The 18,921-nt window shown below is 42.6% G+C and overlaps 1 protein-coding gene across 4 annotated transcripts in view; it reads left to right on the forward strand.

Moving 5' to 3' along the window:
- Positions 1 to 14,306: 14,306 nt before the first annotated feature.
- PHRF1 (PHD and ring finger domains 1) overlaps positions 14,307 to 18,921 on the forward strand; it is a 38,187-nt gene continuing 33,572 nt past the window's right edge. For 3 of the 4 annotated variants that reach the window (XM_032221283.1, XM_032221309.1, XM_032221300.1), the window contains exons 1-2: positions 14,307 to 14,466; positions 17,029 to 17,143. In XM_032221283.1, the coding sequence (XP_032077174.1) occupies positions 17,053 to 17,143 (91 nt within the window). In that variant the 5' untranslated portion in view covers positions 14,307 to 14,466; positions 17,029 to 17,052. The remainder of the gene's footprint in view (positions 14,467 to 17,028; positions 17,144 to 18,921) is intronic. The other variant, XM_032221291.1, reaches the window with a different exon arrangement.

Genomic DNA, 18,921 nt, shown 5'->3' on the forward strand with positions numbered 1-18,921 from the left:
TAGACCCAATTCTAAATAATCTCAAGGCAGCTTCCTTTTCAGTCTCCTTGTCCTTTCCAACTTCTGTAACACAATAACAAAACAACAGAACTTTTGGGCACAGCCTTACTTTCTCCTATGCCCCCAGATCTGCAATTGCCCCCATTCCTCAGCATAGCCATTGGATTTGAGTTGGGGAGCATGGAATTGTAGTCTAACATAACAGGAGAGCAAAAGTCTGTTTTATATTCATCCTCAGCTCTGTAAAATATAAACCCACTCTTTAAATAAATTTAGGGGACCTTTCCATCACCACTCATACCCAAGACAAAATTGCTTGGAAAAATATTTAGGAAAATACTACACTACCCCAAGTGTTTCAGAAAGGCAAGAGATGCTACGAGGGGAGGTTTACACTGTTGCAATAAGTCCCGTCTCCCTCTGGAGAACAATTCCCCCACTTGTCAGAGTAGTAACAAATTCCCATTGATTTTTAGCGGAATGAATCGGATCTTTGGTCCTGCAGCGATTTTCTTCGGGGACACAGTACATACTTCCACGGCATTCGTCCTCCTCCAAGCCAACTTGGTGTTTTATTACTTTTCAAACCCGCAGTTCAACAAGCAGTTCGCCAACATCCTCCAGGAGCAAACAGCGATCCTCTCTCTCTCTCCCTGCGATCCTTAGTTCAGAGGGCGTCGAGGCAGACAGGATAAACTTTTCCAGCGACCAGGCAGGGCTGGTTCCTCGTCAAAGCATCCCTCCCAATTTGCAATTTCAATACTCAGCGGGCAAAGGGGCTAAAAGCAAATCGCCACACCGAAAGTCCAAGCGCTCTTTTTTTTTTTTTACCTGCCGGGCGAAGTCAGGTCTGTCCGTGACCTCGTTCGAACCCCACCGACTCCGGATACTCGGGCGAAGGTCCCACCGCCTTGCTTTTTTTTTTTTTTAGTTGTCTGCAACGCAATTCCTTTTGCCGCTTTGGAAAGAAGGGGCTTTCCTCTAATCAGCTCCCATTGGCTAGGGGGACCGCAGCCGGAGTCCCCATGCCTCCCTTCCACTCTCCGCGGAGTTCTCCGAAGTGCCTGAACTTCGAGAGCGCTTGCCAGGCACTGCCTGGTACAGCTTCGCGCTCTCATTCCACGGCGCCAGCTTCCGGGATTTCGAGCCTTCAGGGACTGTTTTCCCTTTTCAGCCGGAGAGGAAGAGGGCGGTGGCAAAGCCTCTTGTTCTCTTTGCGCTCCCTAAAACAGTCAGCCCAGCCCGGCGCGGCTCGCACACACCAACCCATGCCGACCCACTGCAGCCGTGCAACCTGCTTTCCCTTTGGCTCCCCCGCCCCGCCCTAACTCCATGCAAATCGAGCTCGTGACGTAATGCCGCGATGGTCCAATGGGAGCTGCGTCCGGCAACCCGGCAGTCGCGCCCTCCGTCGGCCTGGCCAATCCGAGGGATGCTCTCCGTGCCCGAGGGCCGGGCAACTCCCTCCTTCCCTTCCCTGTGAGTTACAGCGCGGGGTGCGGCGCGTTCGTTTCTGCACGTCCTTACTTTAGGGAGGAACCAACTGTACTTGCCCGAGCTTCAGTACCGCGCTCCCACACCTCCCTTCCCCGCAATGATTGCCGCCAGCCAACCTCCTTTTTTTCCACTGGGGAGGGGGGACAAGCTTTCACGCCAGGGTGAGTCTCAGGACTCCGTGCGTTGTTTTTGACGCGCGTGCTTCGGCTCGCCGCCTTCTCTCCCTTTTTCGGCGGGTGGGGGGGAGGATGCTAAATGGTACAGCCCGGCTTGGGCTTTGCCATGAGGACAGTGTCAGTGTGCACGTAGCAAGCGCAGAAGCAGCAGAAGGACGGGTCCCAAGCGACGCGCGGTGCCGACGGGGCGGGCGCGCGCGCGCCCCTGGATGTTCCCCGGACGGCCGCCGAGGCAGCTGCTGTTTGCAGCTGGCGCGCGCTGTCCTCAAAGGCTCTTTTGAGCTCCGGCGCCCGAACCTTCCTTGGCCCCGTTCTAAGGAAGGGGAAGAAGAAGTAAAAGGAATCCCGCCCCGCTTTTTTTTTTTACCTCATTTGCTTTCTTTCTTTTTTTTTTTTGTAAGGATGCGCGTGCGCGAGCGTGTGTGCGTGCAAAAAGCTCAAGGGACCTAGTTATCTTTAGTACTGGAACAGGACATTCAAGACGCTGCAAATCTTGCATGCTGCCTGGGATGGTCCGCTTACTTCATGGGCACCCCACCTGAGTCCCCTGCTTTACACGTTGGCGTCCCTTGTTTGCTCCAAACAAATTCTTCTTAGCTGGCCTTTATAAGCAAATAACGCAGAGAAGATGCATTTAAGACCACTGAAGAAAAGTGATCCACCAAGCAAATCCTTCAGGAACGCTTTTACTTATGTAGGAAGCCACAGATTAAAATATTCTTTATTCTTAATATTAAAAAGAGGCAGGATGGAATATTTCCCCTAAAGGAGAAGAGAAGAAAATTTTTAACGAAGGCAGAAAGTGGCCCCAATCTTTCTTCCATAGGAAAACAGCCTCAAGCAGAAGCATAAGAAGCTGGTCTTTAGGAGATTTTGTATCCATGCAGAAAGACTTGGTTAATCTATTCATAAGCAAAGAGATTCCAAATAAGCAACACAATTAGGCAAGCCAAAACTGACAAGATTAGCTCAGACAAACACCTGGGATGTGCATTTCCCCTTTTGCCTGTAAAACCAGCCATGACCCCTACAGGACACCCTAGGAATCTGGCAACAGTCATTAAAATACTCAAGAACAGGCATCTCAATCACAAAGCCCCAAAGAATGTATACAAACCTACCTACTCTCAACTCCCATTTTGTCAGCCACCCCCAGAATCATGCTGCTGTCAACTAGTTTCTGGCTACCAAATAAACAGAGACTTCCTTTCCTGCAGCTTGCCTCCATTTTATTTCCAGCATCGTTCTCCTGGCTTGGAACTGGACTGGATTTTTCTTCCAACACTTTGGCACACCAGATGGGACTCTAAGCTAACCTAACCAACAGATCTGGCCCAGGTAAACCTTCACCTTGATGGCAGCAGACCCCTTGTGTCTGTGGGTGGGTTCCCCAAACCTTGCCTGTTTGGAGCAAGTGTATAAAGGGCTGCTTGGAAAGCAGGTGAGTACATCTAAATTTTAACTTTTAAAGCCCAGGAGAGTGAGGGAACTGTGTGTATGCCTGTGTGTGAACAAAAGGACCCTTCTCTCAGCCACAGCTAGATCCTGCTCCTTCCATGCCTTCCTTGCCTTTCCTAGCCTCCAAAGGCTAGTCCCAATGGTTCTCTGGGACTTCACTAGTCCCAAAGGACCATGACTGACAGTCTGGAAAGCAAGGAAGTTTTCCTAACATAAGGTACAGGGCTGTGTGAAAATGGAACAGAAAAGCGAGTGAGAGAGTGGAAATTGGAATCGAACCTGAACAAGTAGCTGGGAAGTCACTGAACAAAGTCCTATCCAAGGAGGTGCTGGTACTACTGCTGAAAGGAGCAGAGGTCTTTCCAGACTCTTCTGGGTCTGAAAACCGAAAAAGCAGGCTGCGAAAGGAGGTGCACATACTACTGCAGGGGAGCAGAGGTTGTCTCAGAACCTTTTTTGGTCTGAAAACTGCTGACGAGCTGTTTCCCCTAGGAAGGAGGTGCCGTATTCCGAGAAGGGAACCAGAGTCGTCCGAGACCCTTTGTTGTTGTTTTGGTCTGAAAACCAACACAAGTAGGACAGGAAGCTTGTATAGAAGTTTGACTGCAAGGGAGACCCTGCAGAGCCAATTGAATCTCTACAGTGGATATAAAGAAACATGAGAAGTTTCTGCTTGAGGATCTTGCCAGGATCCCCACCAGGAGACTTGCTTGATGCTTGGGATGAGAGGCAATGACCTGTCCTGGCTGGTATGAGGAAGATACAAGCAAAAGAATTATGCAAGAGATGGACTTTGTTCAGGGACGCTGGAAACCAATCTTTATTTGGCTAAATAAAGATAGTTAAAAGAAAAGAAAAATATAGTAACATTGATCTTTCTTCCCTCCTAGATTTTTGTCTTTCCTAATTTAGATTAACTAAGATTTATGGTGAGAATGACCAGGATGTATAAACCTGAGAGTTGTTTTCCCTTTCTTTTCTCTTTCTGTTGTCTTTGTGTGTGTATGTGTGTCAAATCTTTGTTGTCCTTAAGGTAAATGTAATGGCTAAATGTCTCTAATCCCTAAAGACAAGAATTTACAATTCTGTTAGGAAAAAATGCTAAAATAAACCATAAAAAAATAAATACCTTCACCCTAGTTTGTCTGTGGTCCCCCCCCCCCGCCCCCTGGTGCCTTTAAGAACAGCCCAAGGTTGTCAGGAGGGAATATTTTAAGCTCATTTTATTCCATTGGTTACAGAGATTTTCAAAATAACGTAGAAAGATGGATAATGAATATAGTAGGGATGTCTGTGTGTCACAGCATTAATTTGGTGGGGAAAGCATTATAATGGTGGTTTAATCTACCAAAACACTATTAATTTTATTATATTCCAGGATTTATTCTGTGGCATAGTAGAAGAGCATTGAACATTTGTATGTGCAAATTCAGTTAAACATAGTTGTGTACACACACACACACACACACACACACACAGACACACACAACTTCTAGACTGACTGACTATGTGTCTCATGTGATTCATCACATGAAATCAACTATTTACACAAAGGAACAAAAATGACCATATGCTTTAGCAGTTCTTAAATAATGTGTATGATTTGTCATTTTATAATGTAGTTTTCAGAATGGGAACACCGCACCAGCATTCTGTTGCTTTGCTCATGCAGAAATAATGCATAGTTTTTAAATAAATATGCAAATAAATAAATGTAAATTCCTTAGGAGGAATAGGACTAATATATCCAGGCCACACCTGAAGAGGTTCTAAAAATTTTTGAAACCCACCAGTGGGATGGGGAGCATAACTTACTAATATGCAACATATATTGGAGAGAAGATTCATAAGTTATAATTGGTATTTTAATGTTAATTACATCAAATTTTGCACTTAGGTTTGAAAAAGGATTTACGTTAGATGTGTCAGGGGTGGGTTTCAACCAGTTCGTGGCGGTCCCCGCGATCCGGTTGGTCGCCGAACCCGGAAGTAAGTAACTTCCGGGAACGGCGAAGCCCCCCCCCCCGTGCCTGCGCACCCGCACCCGCGCGCGCGCCCGCACCCACTCCTTACCCGGTTTTGCCGAATTCTGCGCTTCCACACATGCGCAGGACACATACAGCGCCTGCGCGATCCTCCAGGAGCAGCTGGAGCATCGCACAGACGCTAGTATGCATGCGCGCGCTGCGCGTGTGCCCGCGCGCACCGCGCTCATGCGCGAGGACGCCGCCGGCCTCGTTCCAACCGAACCGGTTGGAACGGGGCGAGAAACCCACCCCTGAGATGTGTGAATGGATTTATTTAGTTCATTGGAAATAATATAGTGCGATGAAAATATTTATTTCTTATATAAGAGTTTTCTTTTAGGTTATAGAAACTTTATATTCCAATTCACTGTGTGTCTCAACCAAAATTGCCATGGTTTCTAGCACTTTAATTCCTTTTATTAAACTTTTTTGTGTATTTTATTATTTAATCATTTCTTTCAACAGTCTCAACAAATAAAAAATGAAACTTCCACATTACTGAGAGGGAACTAAGTTTGGGAGGGAGGGAGAGAGAGAGAGAGAGAGAGACCACCTCAGCATCTATTAAAAACATGTCTAAACTGGAATGGAATCATGCTAGGGCTTATTTTCTGGTTGGATCTTATTTTGGGGGAACAGGGTAGGTGCTGCCTTCCTGTAGGCCTATTGCATGCAGAAACCATTGGGGCCCAAATCTGAATTATGCTGAAGCGATTAAGATACACATATACTAGCATGGGGGGCTGTGAAAATCTTTGTTGCTCTGACCCCTTCCTTCATTGCTGAATGATAACAAAATGCATTCTGGGCCTTTCCTTCCTTGCAGTTCACATTAGCATATGAGTGTTCTGGCAACACCAGTATTCCTTTCTGAACACATGACATTGGTTTATTATCTCATTCTACACCAGGGGTGGGTTCCTGCCAGTTCTAACCTCTTCTATAAAAGAGGTTCCACAAATCTACACTGCCGTTTAGAACCGGTTCCGGCTCCCTCACCCCGTCCATCTGCAAATCATCAAGATGAAGAGTGAGAGGAGGAATTCTGGGAGCTGAACTCCACAAGTCTTAAAGCTGTCACGTTTGAACACCCCTGGGGTTTTTTTTCTAAAGGATTAGGGGTGCCAGGGCCTTGTAACTTGACAGCTTTAAGACTTGCACACTTCAATGCCAGAGTTCCTGAGCCAACAAGACTGGAGGAGGAATTCTAGGAGTTGAAGTCCACAAGTCTTAAAGCTGTCAAGTTTGAACCCCCCTGGTTTTTTTTTTTTAAGGGTTAGGGGTGCAAGGATCTTGTAACTTGGCAAGACTCGCATGCTTCAAATGCCAGAGTTTCTGAGCCAACATTTTGGTTGCTAAGCAAGAGCATTGTTAAGTGAGTTTCACCACATTTTATAAGTTAGCCACACCCACCCAGTCACATGGTTGGCAAGCTGCTTCCACCCAGTCACATGGCTGGCAAGCCACTCCCACAAAGCAGGCCGCACCTACAGAAGAAGTTCTAAAAAAATTTGAAACCCACCCCTGTTCCACACCCATGTTTTAAACAGCCTTACACAGATTCTTAATATTCAGGAAAATAACTGGTTATTTCTGCTTTATTTGACATTGAGCCATAAGTTTTAAACTTTATAGAGCTTTATGTCCCTTTAGAGAGATATGATCATGTAACCAGGCCATCTTTGGTCAGACTGGTACATTTCCTGGAAGGAGTTTAGCTTAGTTTAGCAAAATCAGGTCTGCATCTTACTAGCAAATCAATACAAGAAGGGCTGAATTATGTTAAAATTCCTAGTGAGGAAAAGCTCCAACTCACCAATCTTACAAAAAAGTCACTGTAAGTATTCAGACACTATACAGAAGATGCAACAGGAAAATAAGCACAAACTGAGTATGCCTTTCATGTAAATACTAGAATAAACCACAAGTGCATGGGAGTTTCTCTCTCACTGACATTCTTCCTAAGCTGGGCTAAATTAGGCAACTGTAGTTTATGAGATACATAAGCTACCAACTCCATGTTGGCAGTCACCAGAATACTCCAATTATCCTAAATCCAGCCCAAAATATCCATAGTACACCTCTGCTGGGCTAGCATCAATTTTGTTTTGTTTTTGTTTTATTTTATCCCACTTATTTTTTTATAAATAGCTCAAGGTAGCAAACATACCTAATACTCCTTCCTCCTCCTATTTTTCCCTACAGCAACAAACCTGTGAGGTGTGTTGGGTTTAGAGTGAGTGATTGCCCAAAGTCACTCAGCAAGCTTTCATGCCTAAAGTAGGATTAGAACTCAAGGTCTCCTAATTTCTAGCCTGGTGCTTTAACCATTAGACCCAACTGATCTACTATACTTACATATTTTACATTACATATTCAATATTACTACTATTCAGTCTTCCCACCCTCCCTCAAACTGGGGGAAAATTTAGCTTTGCTCCCTCTGGGACATCATTGTTATTACCTGTATGATGTTTATAGACTTTTTAAATATGGTATATAATATAAATATTTATTTCTCCTTCTCTTGACAAAACTTAACTTTGGAGGAGCTTGCATGCATGAAGAAAATTTAACTGCTTTCCTGACTAATATTTATGTGAATAAAACCCTATCAGAACACTGATATGTTTGCAATTTGGCATTCTCTGAATTTCAATCAGATCCAATGTTGAGATCTCTTTTAAAAATCAATAATTAAACCTTTATTTGCCTTCATGTGACTCACTTATGTGGCTCAGAGAGAAAAACTTTACAGCCAGGCAATAAAACAGAGCACTTCATGATGGTGTTTACGTGGAAAATGTGTCTGTAGTTCTAATTATCCCAGTGTTTAGCTGTGCATGACATACAGAGAAGAGGACACTAGAGTTTGGAGTAGATTCAAATCCATTCTGTGAAGACAAAGGGTGTGATCATCCCGGTCAAAGTCAGGGATTACAGATATTACAATCAAGAAATAGTCATGATTCCCACTAGAAGAAATGTGACCCGAACTACAGGATAGATTATTTTAATCACATTATTAAATAGATTGAGCAAAGGGTTTCCATCACTGATTTTATTTAGAAAACAAATACTTTGACTCTTTGGAGGATCCCTATGGAAAAATGATCCATATTTGTCAAGGTATATGAGCTTTTTCTTAGAGTAATTGAACTACTTTTTTTCCTATCTATGTTGTAAAGTTAGAGAATTGCAGGCATACTTATACTTATTTTTTCACTTCCAAGAAGAACAGCAGAAAAGACATTTACATGATAAAGATACATGAGAAGCTGAGGTATGATTTCCCTCCCTCCAATTTCACTTTTTGGGGTTGATTAAAAGTTTTTCTTTTAAAGTGTATATATATTCTTTAAGAGTTGTTGAATCTTACTCCATCTAATTTACTCCATTAACCTTTAAACATCAGCAGAAAATAATTCTACTCTTGTTTAAAGGTTTTGGAAGATTCAGTGGACTTAAAAAAGAGAGTTGGGGCCCACAAGGGGGCAACTATCCTGGATTTTGACCAATGCTTTCTTTCTCTTTTTAATAATATGTGTTTCTGGCAATGTAGCTCTGAGCTTTATATATCTTTAGGAAGTTTAATATTATAATCCTTTATTCTAGATAATGCATTTGTCCAAACCAGACATGTACGTGCTATGCTGATGTGCATGTCCATTTTTAGAGACTCACCAAGGCCTATGAGTAATATTTTATATTGCTGAGAATGACATTAGCTATTAACAGTTGTTGCCTTGCCTTTCATGTACCTTAGTTGTATAATTTCCTATGAATTATTTAAAGCATCGGGAAAAGAATAAGCTAAAAACTACATTTGCTAACTAGTTTAACATTCTATATAAACAAGAAAAAGCAATCAAATCCTCCATATGATTCCAGGGTTGACTATTTTTTAAGATCGTACGTGACTGAGATTTTGAAAAGTTTTATTCAAATGAGTTGCTAAGGGAGGTGTGTTGTCAATTCCAAAATATTGAGCACAGCTTAATTTGGGCTATCAGTCAGTCCTCTGACTGTTTCTTGACTTCCCTTCAAAGTATTTGCATTACTTTTGCATTTCTGAACAGCCTAATACTATATAACTTTACAGTTTATAATCTTGCACATATCATTACTTGGACTCAGCCTCTAAGATTCTCTCCAGTGGTCCTCAACTCTGCTAACCATATGGAAGTGTTTGCCATTGTCTTATTATGGATATTTCCACTTTAGTTTCAGCCCTGGGATATCTTGGTGGTCTCCTATCAAAGACTAATCATGCCCAACGTTGCATGTTTTTTTTCAAGGCGATCCAAAGTGAGATAGCTGTTGTTATCTGCAGTGACTCTGCCAGTTTTAAGAAAAGGCACAGCAAAGAACCTTTCAGCAAAGGTGCCCCATCTATGGAAGGGTCTCCTGTGGAGGCTTGCTTAGCATTTCTGGATCAAAAACTGGGAGGGATGATAACGGGGAGTCCCTCATTGGCAAAGACTCTCTTCCAAAGACTCTCCATAAAAGATCTTTATAATAAACAGCTACCGATCAGAATGAACTACCTGATACCCCCAGTCTCCTAAATCCAGCCTGAGGAGAAATAGAAAGGTGCACATACTTTTTTTTGTTATCTCTCTCAAACATTTTGGTCAGAAATGGTTCTTCAATTTTTCACACTATATTTCATAGGGATAGTTGTCTTATTTCAATGCAAGGAAGATGTGCTACAATTACAAATTTCAAAGTGCTATATTAAAAATGACATTTAAAAAAAATAAAGGGGGTCCTAGAATGGATCATGAGAATTCTTAGAATCAGAAGGGCACTAATTGGAGGAAGAGAATTGCAATTGATGAAGGAAATTGATTTGGGACTTCTCAAGCTGTAGGCTGATTCTGCAAATCACAGGGCCGCCTTTTCCAGCAGTTTCTGATGAACTGTTGTTTTTCCAGCAAGAAAATCAACTACCTCCTTTTTTGTAACATTGCAGTACTTAAAATGACATCTGGGTAGCCACTTTTTATAGTGAGATGTTTTTGTTTTCTCCAGAATATTCAGTATGTCTGTTTTCTCACTCTTCTTGCTTCAGCTCACTGTTGAAGATGTTGGAAAGGGACAGCTGACATGTACATCATGCTTAGCTGCATTTAGCACTCTGTTTTTGTAAAGGTTTTGAAAAGGAAGAAGCATGATTTGTGCTGCCTGTATAGAAAGGAAAGAGACAGCTTGTTCTATACACGTTCCAATTTTCCTGTGTTGTTTTTTTCACCCATACCACCCTAACTAGGTTTCCTAGCAAACAACTGTATTCAATGCTATTCAGATTATCTGACTTTGTATGTAGAAAAACCTAGGTTCAGTTCCAAGTAGTGCTGAAAATCTTGACAAGACGATGATAGAATAAATGGTCAGAGTTATTATATTGCAGATTCTTCTATGAAGCCGAACCTATGTTTGAACCAGTTGAATTAATGAATTGCTGAGAATGTTTACACCAAATTAGATTTTAATCTGGACCACAGAAACTACAATTCTCTCTTTTGCTCTGGTTCCTCTAAATCCCATAGGATAAAAACTGTATTAGAATACTTCTGCAAATAAAAAGGGTAATTGCCGGCCTCTCCTTTGAGAAACAAACATGAGGACGGCACACCTGGCCTATTCATTGTGTTGCTAACAGCATCCAGAAACAGAACACAGTTTCATTCATGATTAGGTGCCAAAACATTATATTTTTCCGTCTCTTTCCCTCTCCCATTTACTGTTTAATTTTATAGGGTGGGCAGCTATTACAACAGACTGGGATGAAGCACTCCAATAACAATATCAGAGTAAATGTATCATAATACATTTTAGTAATAACTTTATTATGCTCCAGTATTCCATATTGAAATTGTTGTCTTTCTTTCAATTAATCCGTTTTCTTCCCCAAACCTTTAAAAATTCTTTAAAAGATTTTGTTGTAGAAGGAAAGTACAAATCTAATAAAGAAAAAAAAATAAAAGAGAAAAGGAAAAAGATAGTACAATGCAAATGGGGAAAAAAGAAAACAAGGGCTCCAACTTTTTCAACAGATATTAACAAATCCATCATTTCCCCTTCCTCTTTAACTATTTGAGAAATCCAATCTTTTCCCCTAATCTGAGGACTTCTAAATACGCTGGATTTCCTAGACAAGGTTTTTCAGACATTTTCACCATTGCCTCATACCCAGTGCTGGGAGAAAGTGACTGGCCCAAGATACCCAGCTGCCTTTATGCCTAAAGGGGACTAGAATCTCCAAATCTCTTTCCCTCAGTCCTGGGAAGAAAGTAATGGCAAACCACTTTTGAAAACCCTTGCCCAGAGAACTGCAGGGACTTGTTCCACAAAATGGACATGATTGAATAGAAGAACATACCCACACCCCTCAAGGCAAATAGCAGCTTAGATAAATAATTAGGAAACTGGTATGAAGGACAGACTTTCTTTCTTACCCAGCACTGTTATCCCAGCCTGATTGTGGGGTGGGGATCAGCTTGGCAGCTCTTATCTTTGAGGGTGGGTGAAGAGGAGAGAGTTCTGAGGAGTAGTGATTGCTTTTTTTTTGTTTAACCTGGGGGGGGGGGACTAATATCAACACACAGCAAATGGGAAACTTATCCTTCCCTGCCTGCAGAAGTACTTCATCAATTGGCAATCCTACATCTAGGATCTCCTCAATCTTTCAGTTAAGTATCCTTTCCTTTTAAGATCCAGAATAACCTTAAAGCAGGGCCACCTTTTGGGCACCAGGGTCCTGTTTTGTGGAGAGAGATTTTTCCGTGGACCGGAATATGGTTTTGAATGCTACCTACATGCTACCTACACCTCACAGATGGGCCTTTGCTTGTTTGCGTAGCCCAGTGTCTGGAATGCCGTGGGCTGATGCCAGTCCACAGACCAGGGGTTGGGGACCCCTGCCCTAAAATATTTATCAATTTTTCTGGCAATGGTAGGTCACCAGCTTGATATGGAGCAGGTTATTAATGAAGACTGTCATTTTGTTTGGAATCAGAAATGTATTGTGATGCCATTTCTTGGGGAACTGTTTGATCATCTAAACAATCATGCAGCCAAAAACGTTATTGTACAATAAATGGATACTGTATACTTGGAGTTTTTAGTCATTCCTTCTAAGGGCTCAGAAAACTAAATCACTATAGAATAATTGGTGAGGTTTGCTTCTCCTTTCCTCAGGGTGCTTCAAAAAGGAGAAACTTAGAGGGGTAGAAATATTGTGCCTTTCAACAAAAGAGGAACGATTAGAACTGCAACGTAACTTCTACCTGAAAATAAACTCTGAATAGAAGTAAAGGTATATAACTGTGCTGTAAAATAACTGGCAGGAAAGATGATAAAGGGTTATAAAATGATGCCTGTTAGGATGAAAGGGAGCAAGCTTTTCCTCGTAATTATAAAACCACACCTTAGCAGGAAAGCAAGCAAGCATTTCCTCTAACACCCCCAAGTAAATGGATGGATTCACTGGCAGCATATGCACGGAGGGCTGCTTAGTTTACGATCGGAGCCATAAAACCGGATTAAGCCAAATTGATATACTGTACTCCTGGCATCATCCGATAGCAGCTTGATTCGTTTCCTACTCTTCTACAACCGTGGTGTGTACGGTACAACACAGAGGCAGAAAGCGACGTTTTGATCTCGCTGAGCTATTTGGAGCTTTAGTTACACCCCGGTAGGTTCCTCTTTGGGTTAGCGACGTAATCCTTATAATCCCGAACGCCCTAGCGGGAGAATAACGCTGGCATGCAGCCCTGTCGTCTCCCTCATCCCCCACCCCCACCCCGGTTCCGCGGGGTTTAACACGCACGGCTCGCTCTTGTCAGACTGCAGCGTGTGGGGTCACGGGAGGGATATTGCAGAGACCTCTTGTGGTGGAAGGCTTGCGCGTTTCTTCTGGAGGAAAACGTCCAGACGTTCACAGGACCCGATGCGAGGGAGCCCTTAAACTAAGAGAAGGTTCAGTGGCATCTTACTTGGCAACTTTATTGGACTCAGTGCTATTAATTAGCTAGTAATGTTAATTAAGGAAGACAAACGTTTGTATTTTAACGTTTAACAGAACAATTAATCCTTCACTTTAACTGCTTTAAAGAATCCCAAGAAACACCATACTCTTGTCCTGAACTCAGTGCGTTTGGGCTGATTTAGGACTTCCTTTTCCCCAAATAATACATCCAGATATGAACCTGTCTAAACCATCATTGCAGCTTGCTTGCTTTTTATTGAGTTTGTTGTGTGAACTCGACTATCACCGTAGTTTATTAATCATGCTTTGTAAGAACTGGGTTCACACAAGCCGATTTAAGAGCATACGGTAGTGGTATTTAAATCAACTAATTGTATTTTATTTCACAAACCTTGGTTAAGTCACGGACCATACAAGAATACATTACCTAGATATCTAATACTCATTTGAAAATCTGCACGTTTTAACTTTCTGTCGAAATCATTAGGAGGTTTTATGTTATTTTCTGGTAACTTTTAAGAGGGATTCTCGACATTTGCGTGAACGATTGTATTGCTCAAATTAAAACGATGTGTATGCATCACATTGACTTATTTCTTGAGTAAGTACGCACAAGACCGGGTTGTCCGAAGGATCATAATGTGCGTTCGCTTTTGCAGCTGCATAAAAATAAAGCACCCCGAATAATGTGCAGAGTTCATGGGAAGAAATCGCTCTTCGTTTTAAGAGTATATTTAAACACAGCTATCCCTATCAGAAGGTAAAGGTGATGGCTCTAGTTAAAAAGATCGCTAAAGACCTGCTTGGCAGCAGCTGCCAATTACAATAAAATGTTAATAAAATTTAAATAACCAAGGAAGATTGTGAATAAAGCAATTTGGCAAAAGCCACGGCAGCAATCCTATGGGTGCCCTTCTTTGGCCAACTTCAGGCCGATATCGTATCCACAGCCACCTGTGGCGGGAGCAGATTCAAAAGTGCAGTTTTAACGCGAATCTTCCTTCGGAATTGGTGCAGCCGAAACAATGCTCCATGTTTTAATCACGATCCACTCTTTCCCCGAAACAAATGGTTCCATACTTTCTGTTCTTCGCATCTGGCGGATTAAGTAATGTAGCCCGGAAGAGATTCCATCCTCTTCCGGGTCAGCGCAGCCATTGGAGGCGCTTTCGGCCTTCAAGGAGGCCCAGCTTCACGTCGCTTCGGTTCCTTCCGGGATCTCTATTTACAGACGGTTAGTAACGGTCACGGGCGCCCGTGCGCACCCTCCGTCCGTTTTTCGACATTATCCCGCGGGCTCGCCTCCTGGCAGGTGAGTGGAAGTCAACTGTGCTGCATTACTGCCACCCTCTCCCCCCCGGATGCGACCCTCCAGCTGCCCGGGAGGGGAAGCAGCCAGGCGGCCCGAAATTAAAGCTGCGGGCAGAGGAGCTTTTGATCTCCAACCGGCGACGGGCTTGGAGCCTTGCGACGTTGCAGTCTGCGGCTGCTGTCCCAGAAAGATCTGAGGGTCGGAGAGGCGGGGAGCGTTGTATCTGCGAGGACATCCCTTTCCGTGTCGTTGTGTTATTCCCACTCGTGTTTCTGAGCCCGGTGTGGTCTGGAACCTGGGCGACCGCCCCCCCTCCCTTTCCCCTTCGCGTTTCCCTCTCTTGGGCAATGTTTTCGTCTCGCACTTAATGACGTGGCTGCAATGCTTGTTATGCTCTGCCTGTTTTTCGCCTGGGTGTATCGGCCACGGAACTCTACTAAGACCGAGCTTGAAACGTTGGAGCGGATGGTTTGCCCTTAGTCGAGTGTGTAAAAAGTGCGCGTTTATTATTTATCTTAGATACCCTCAAAAGACCGCTTACAAAAAACGGTAGGGAATAAAAAAGAAGCGACAGAGATACAAGAATCACAGCGGTGGTTAATTAAAAAAAATCCCTTGGAAAATACCAAATGTCTCAGTTTGGGGCAGGAAAATATGTTAGATGGGAAGGGCAATGTGAACTGGGAAGGTCTGGAAGCTTCTATTCCTGGAAAAGGTCTTCCAGCTTCGCTTGGAAAGGACAATTGGGTGAAGGTTTCTGAGGATGGTTGTAGAGCCTAGGCAAGCCCATGTTGGGGAAGATGTCCCTTGAATGGTCATTGGGGCTTTAATGATCAGCAACAACACTGATAATAGAGGAAATGTTTCTGCTCCATATACCAAACAGATTCCGTATAATTACATATAATTTTGGACTGAGATTCTTTAATAAAGATTTAAATATGAAGATTGATTTGTGTTTGTGTAGGTCAGGACAAAACCAGAAATGACTAAGACTTCCAATGTAGCAGGGAGTATGTCAGAAGATGTTAAAATATTATTTAATCAGCAAGGACATACCATTTTTAAAATAATATTGCATAGTCTAAATTCAGAAGCAAAATCCTAATGTATATAATTATCTGGAAGTACATTATGAGTAGGTTTTTACGTGTGTGTGTACAGGTATAATCCCCATTATGTTCAATAGGACTTCCAGATAAGTGAGAACATGAGACAGATAAGCAACAAATATCCCCTGATTAATATGGGTTTAGATGAATTGATTGCTGCATGCTGTTTCTTAGCATACACTTTATTAATTTTTAACTGCCTTGCACATACTGTATACAAACAATTTAATCACCTGAAGTTTTCATATAAAATCTTTACAGTATTCTAGTGTATTAGTATTGTATTTGAAGGCATATCTTTTCGGACAACATTTCATTAATGTTCGTAAGAATCTAATATGGACATATGAATGTATGCTTTTCAAAGCAGCAGTTACTACTTTGTATATACTCTGTGTGTGTGTGTGTGTGTGTGTGTGTATGTATGTCTCACTTTTGTTCAACAAAGTTATGCAAAACCTGCATTTACAAGGAAATCCTAAAATAGTGTTGTGTATTAGAAATGAGGAGGATTCATTTTTTAATTTTCATTCAACATATCTGGCGATGTAACTGTAGAACTGAAGCAGAAAATCTTATTGTTGGGTTCATTTTCCTCTTCACTATATTTTGAACTAGAATCCATAAAATTGTTAACATAACCTTGATTATTTCCGTTTGTTAAGGACACTTATATAACCTTAGACTGTTATACATATCCATAGGATACAGATAGGACTAGAAGAACTATGCCTGATGTATATAATTGTAATGCTTGATGTATGTTCTTTGTTGCTTTTGAATGGATTCTTTTTCAATAGAAAAGAATGTGTCTGGGCCATGGGCCTCAAATGTTTGAAGGGACCCAAATCCTGGCTATATGAGTATTGTTGGCTGAAATACTTCTGCAGCAGCTATGCATTTAAATGTTTGTATTTATTACTATAATTGCTGATAAATAGATTAGAAAAAAGGAGAAATACTGCGTATAACATTTGCTAGATTTATATTCGGCCTTTCATTTAAGGTAGCAGGCATATTATTCATGCTTTGTGTTTTTCTTCACAATTGTCCAAAGGCACCAAATGAGCTTCTGAGGACAGACTAAAGCAGCAGTCCCCAACCTTTGTGGCTTGGTGGCCTGGCTGGAGGGGGGGAGAGGGGAACCAGTCTGTGCAAGTGGTGGGCTGGTGTGCGCATGTGAGAATGCAATGCCGATCCAGCACTTGTGCAAGTCAAGGTGCACGCACATGCACCGGCCACCCGTCACGCAGCCCAGTTCTGAACAGGCCATTATGGCCCAGTAGTAGACCACAGAACAAAAAGATTGGGGAACCCTGGACTAGAATATGGGTCTCCCTGATTTCAGTTTCCAACCACAGGGGTGTCAAACTCAATGTTATTCAGGGCCACATCAGGGTTGTGCGGGTTTTTTTTTAACAAAAAATTTCATTCTACTTTACACTTGTAGGAAGCCAGTTCCAAATGCCCCACAATGGATGAAGACAGCCAGGATGAACTCATAAACAAGAATGCTGCAGTAGGCAAAGTTAAAAGAACAAATGCGCTGCTCTTTAGTGATGCAGGTAAATGAAATTACTCAGTGTGCATTCCAACTTTCTGGTCTTTAATCAACTAGTATTTATAATAAAATATCTCCTAGTGGTTTTGATAATTTCTTGGCTCCATAGTTGTAAACATTCAAACACAGACATAGTTTTAACTCCTATTCAGTTTAATGCTTGGCTGGCATTAAGGAGCTAAGAATTCCTACAGGATAAAAATATTCCATGAATTCTTTTGCTTTCTTTTCACATTAGGATGAGGAGCCTGATGCCCTTGCTTCAGTTTTCAAAGCCCTTTGTTAAGTGATCAATTCAGATCCATGGCGAGAGCAAGTTCTCTCTTTTCTAGTATATTGCTAGATGAGAGAAAGTTGTAGTTCTGCTCAAGCTTAAGTGGTTCCACCCACCCATATTTTTGAACTTACCTGTCAAGATCATTTAGTTCCCAGAGATTGCCCGTAAAGGAATGCAACATTAAAAAAAAGACCTTATCCATTCCTTTACACCGGACTTACCTTTTCTGGGAAGTTTTTTTATATGGGGTCTGTTAAAAGTTTAAGAGGTCAAGGAGAAATTTACAGTATGAAATTCATACTGTAGGACTCCTGCCTATATTCTAGGCCCATGATGGTGAACCTATGGCACAGGTGGCACTAGGACCCAATTGTTAGGGCATGTGAGGCGTTGCCCTGTCAGCTCCAGCGTGCATGTGCGTGCTGGCCAGCTGATTTTGGCCTTCTTTTGAGGCTGTTTTTCGCCCTCTGGGTGAAAAACCAGCCCTACGAGCAAACTGGACGTTCGGGAAAGTCACTTCCGGTTTGGCCATAGTGCCATTTTTTGCCTTCAGGAGGCTTCCCTGAAGGCTCTGGAGGGCAAAAAGTAGACTTATAGCCAAACCGGAAGTTCCGGTTTGGCCGTAGGGGTGTTTTTCGCCCTCCAGAGTCTTCAGGGAAGCCTCCTAAAGGCTTCGGAGGGCGAAAAATGGCTCTACGAGCAAACTGGAAGTCCGTTCCCAAACTTCCAGTTTGCCCATAGGGCTATTTTTTTGCACTCCGGATGCTTCAGGGAAGCTTCTGAAGCCTCCAGAGGGCCTGGGGGGGGGGAGGCAGGGGAGGCTGTTTTCGCCCTCCCCAGGCTCCTAGAAAGCCTCTGGGGAGGGCAAAAAAGTGTGGCAAAAGCAGGGGGGAGCGCTGGTTATGTGCGCATGTGCACAAGGGGGAAGCGCGTGCATGTGCACTGGTTCATGCACATAGCATTAGAGGTGTGCCATGCCCGTGCCTGACCCTCCTGTGCTCCCCCTGCTTTTGGCATCACTGCTCTAGGCCCTAGCACCTTTATGGGTTAAGTCTCTTAAGTATTGACATAAACACATTCTTGGTCAGATCAGAGCCTGAGGAATTTAGTGTGGCTCCTTTGTGTTGGTTCAAAAGTAGACATTATGGATTTCTGCATTGATCTAATAATATCTTGGAAATTTATCAAAAATGGTCTGGGTTACACTTAGTTCAATTATAACCTGTTTCAGCTCAAAATATCTGAATGAATGCATGAAGTCAGTACGGGCCTTAATTTTGTAGCTTATGTGACCCCCCTTGGATCTGAATAATATCTCAGTTTGTAATTTCTGAGTCATTTAGGGTCAACGTTTTTAGCTTTTAAAGAAAAGATTTTAAAAAACCCTGTAGTGGTAGCTGGTGGTTGCAAAGTTTATGTGACAAGTGATCAGACTGCTAATGATTAACATATCAAGCCATCCTGGCTCCTTTCTCTTCCCAGAAAGTGAGCTGTCCCTTTGAGTG

Source organism: Thamnophis elegans, chromosome 1, assembly GCF_009769535.1.
Source record: "Thamnophis elegans isolate rThaEle1 chromosome 1, rThaEle1.pri, whole genome shotgun sequence".
Taxonomy (NCBI): Eukaryota; Metazoa; Chordata; class Lepidosauria; order Squamata; family Colubridae; genus Thamnophis; species Thamnophis elegans.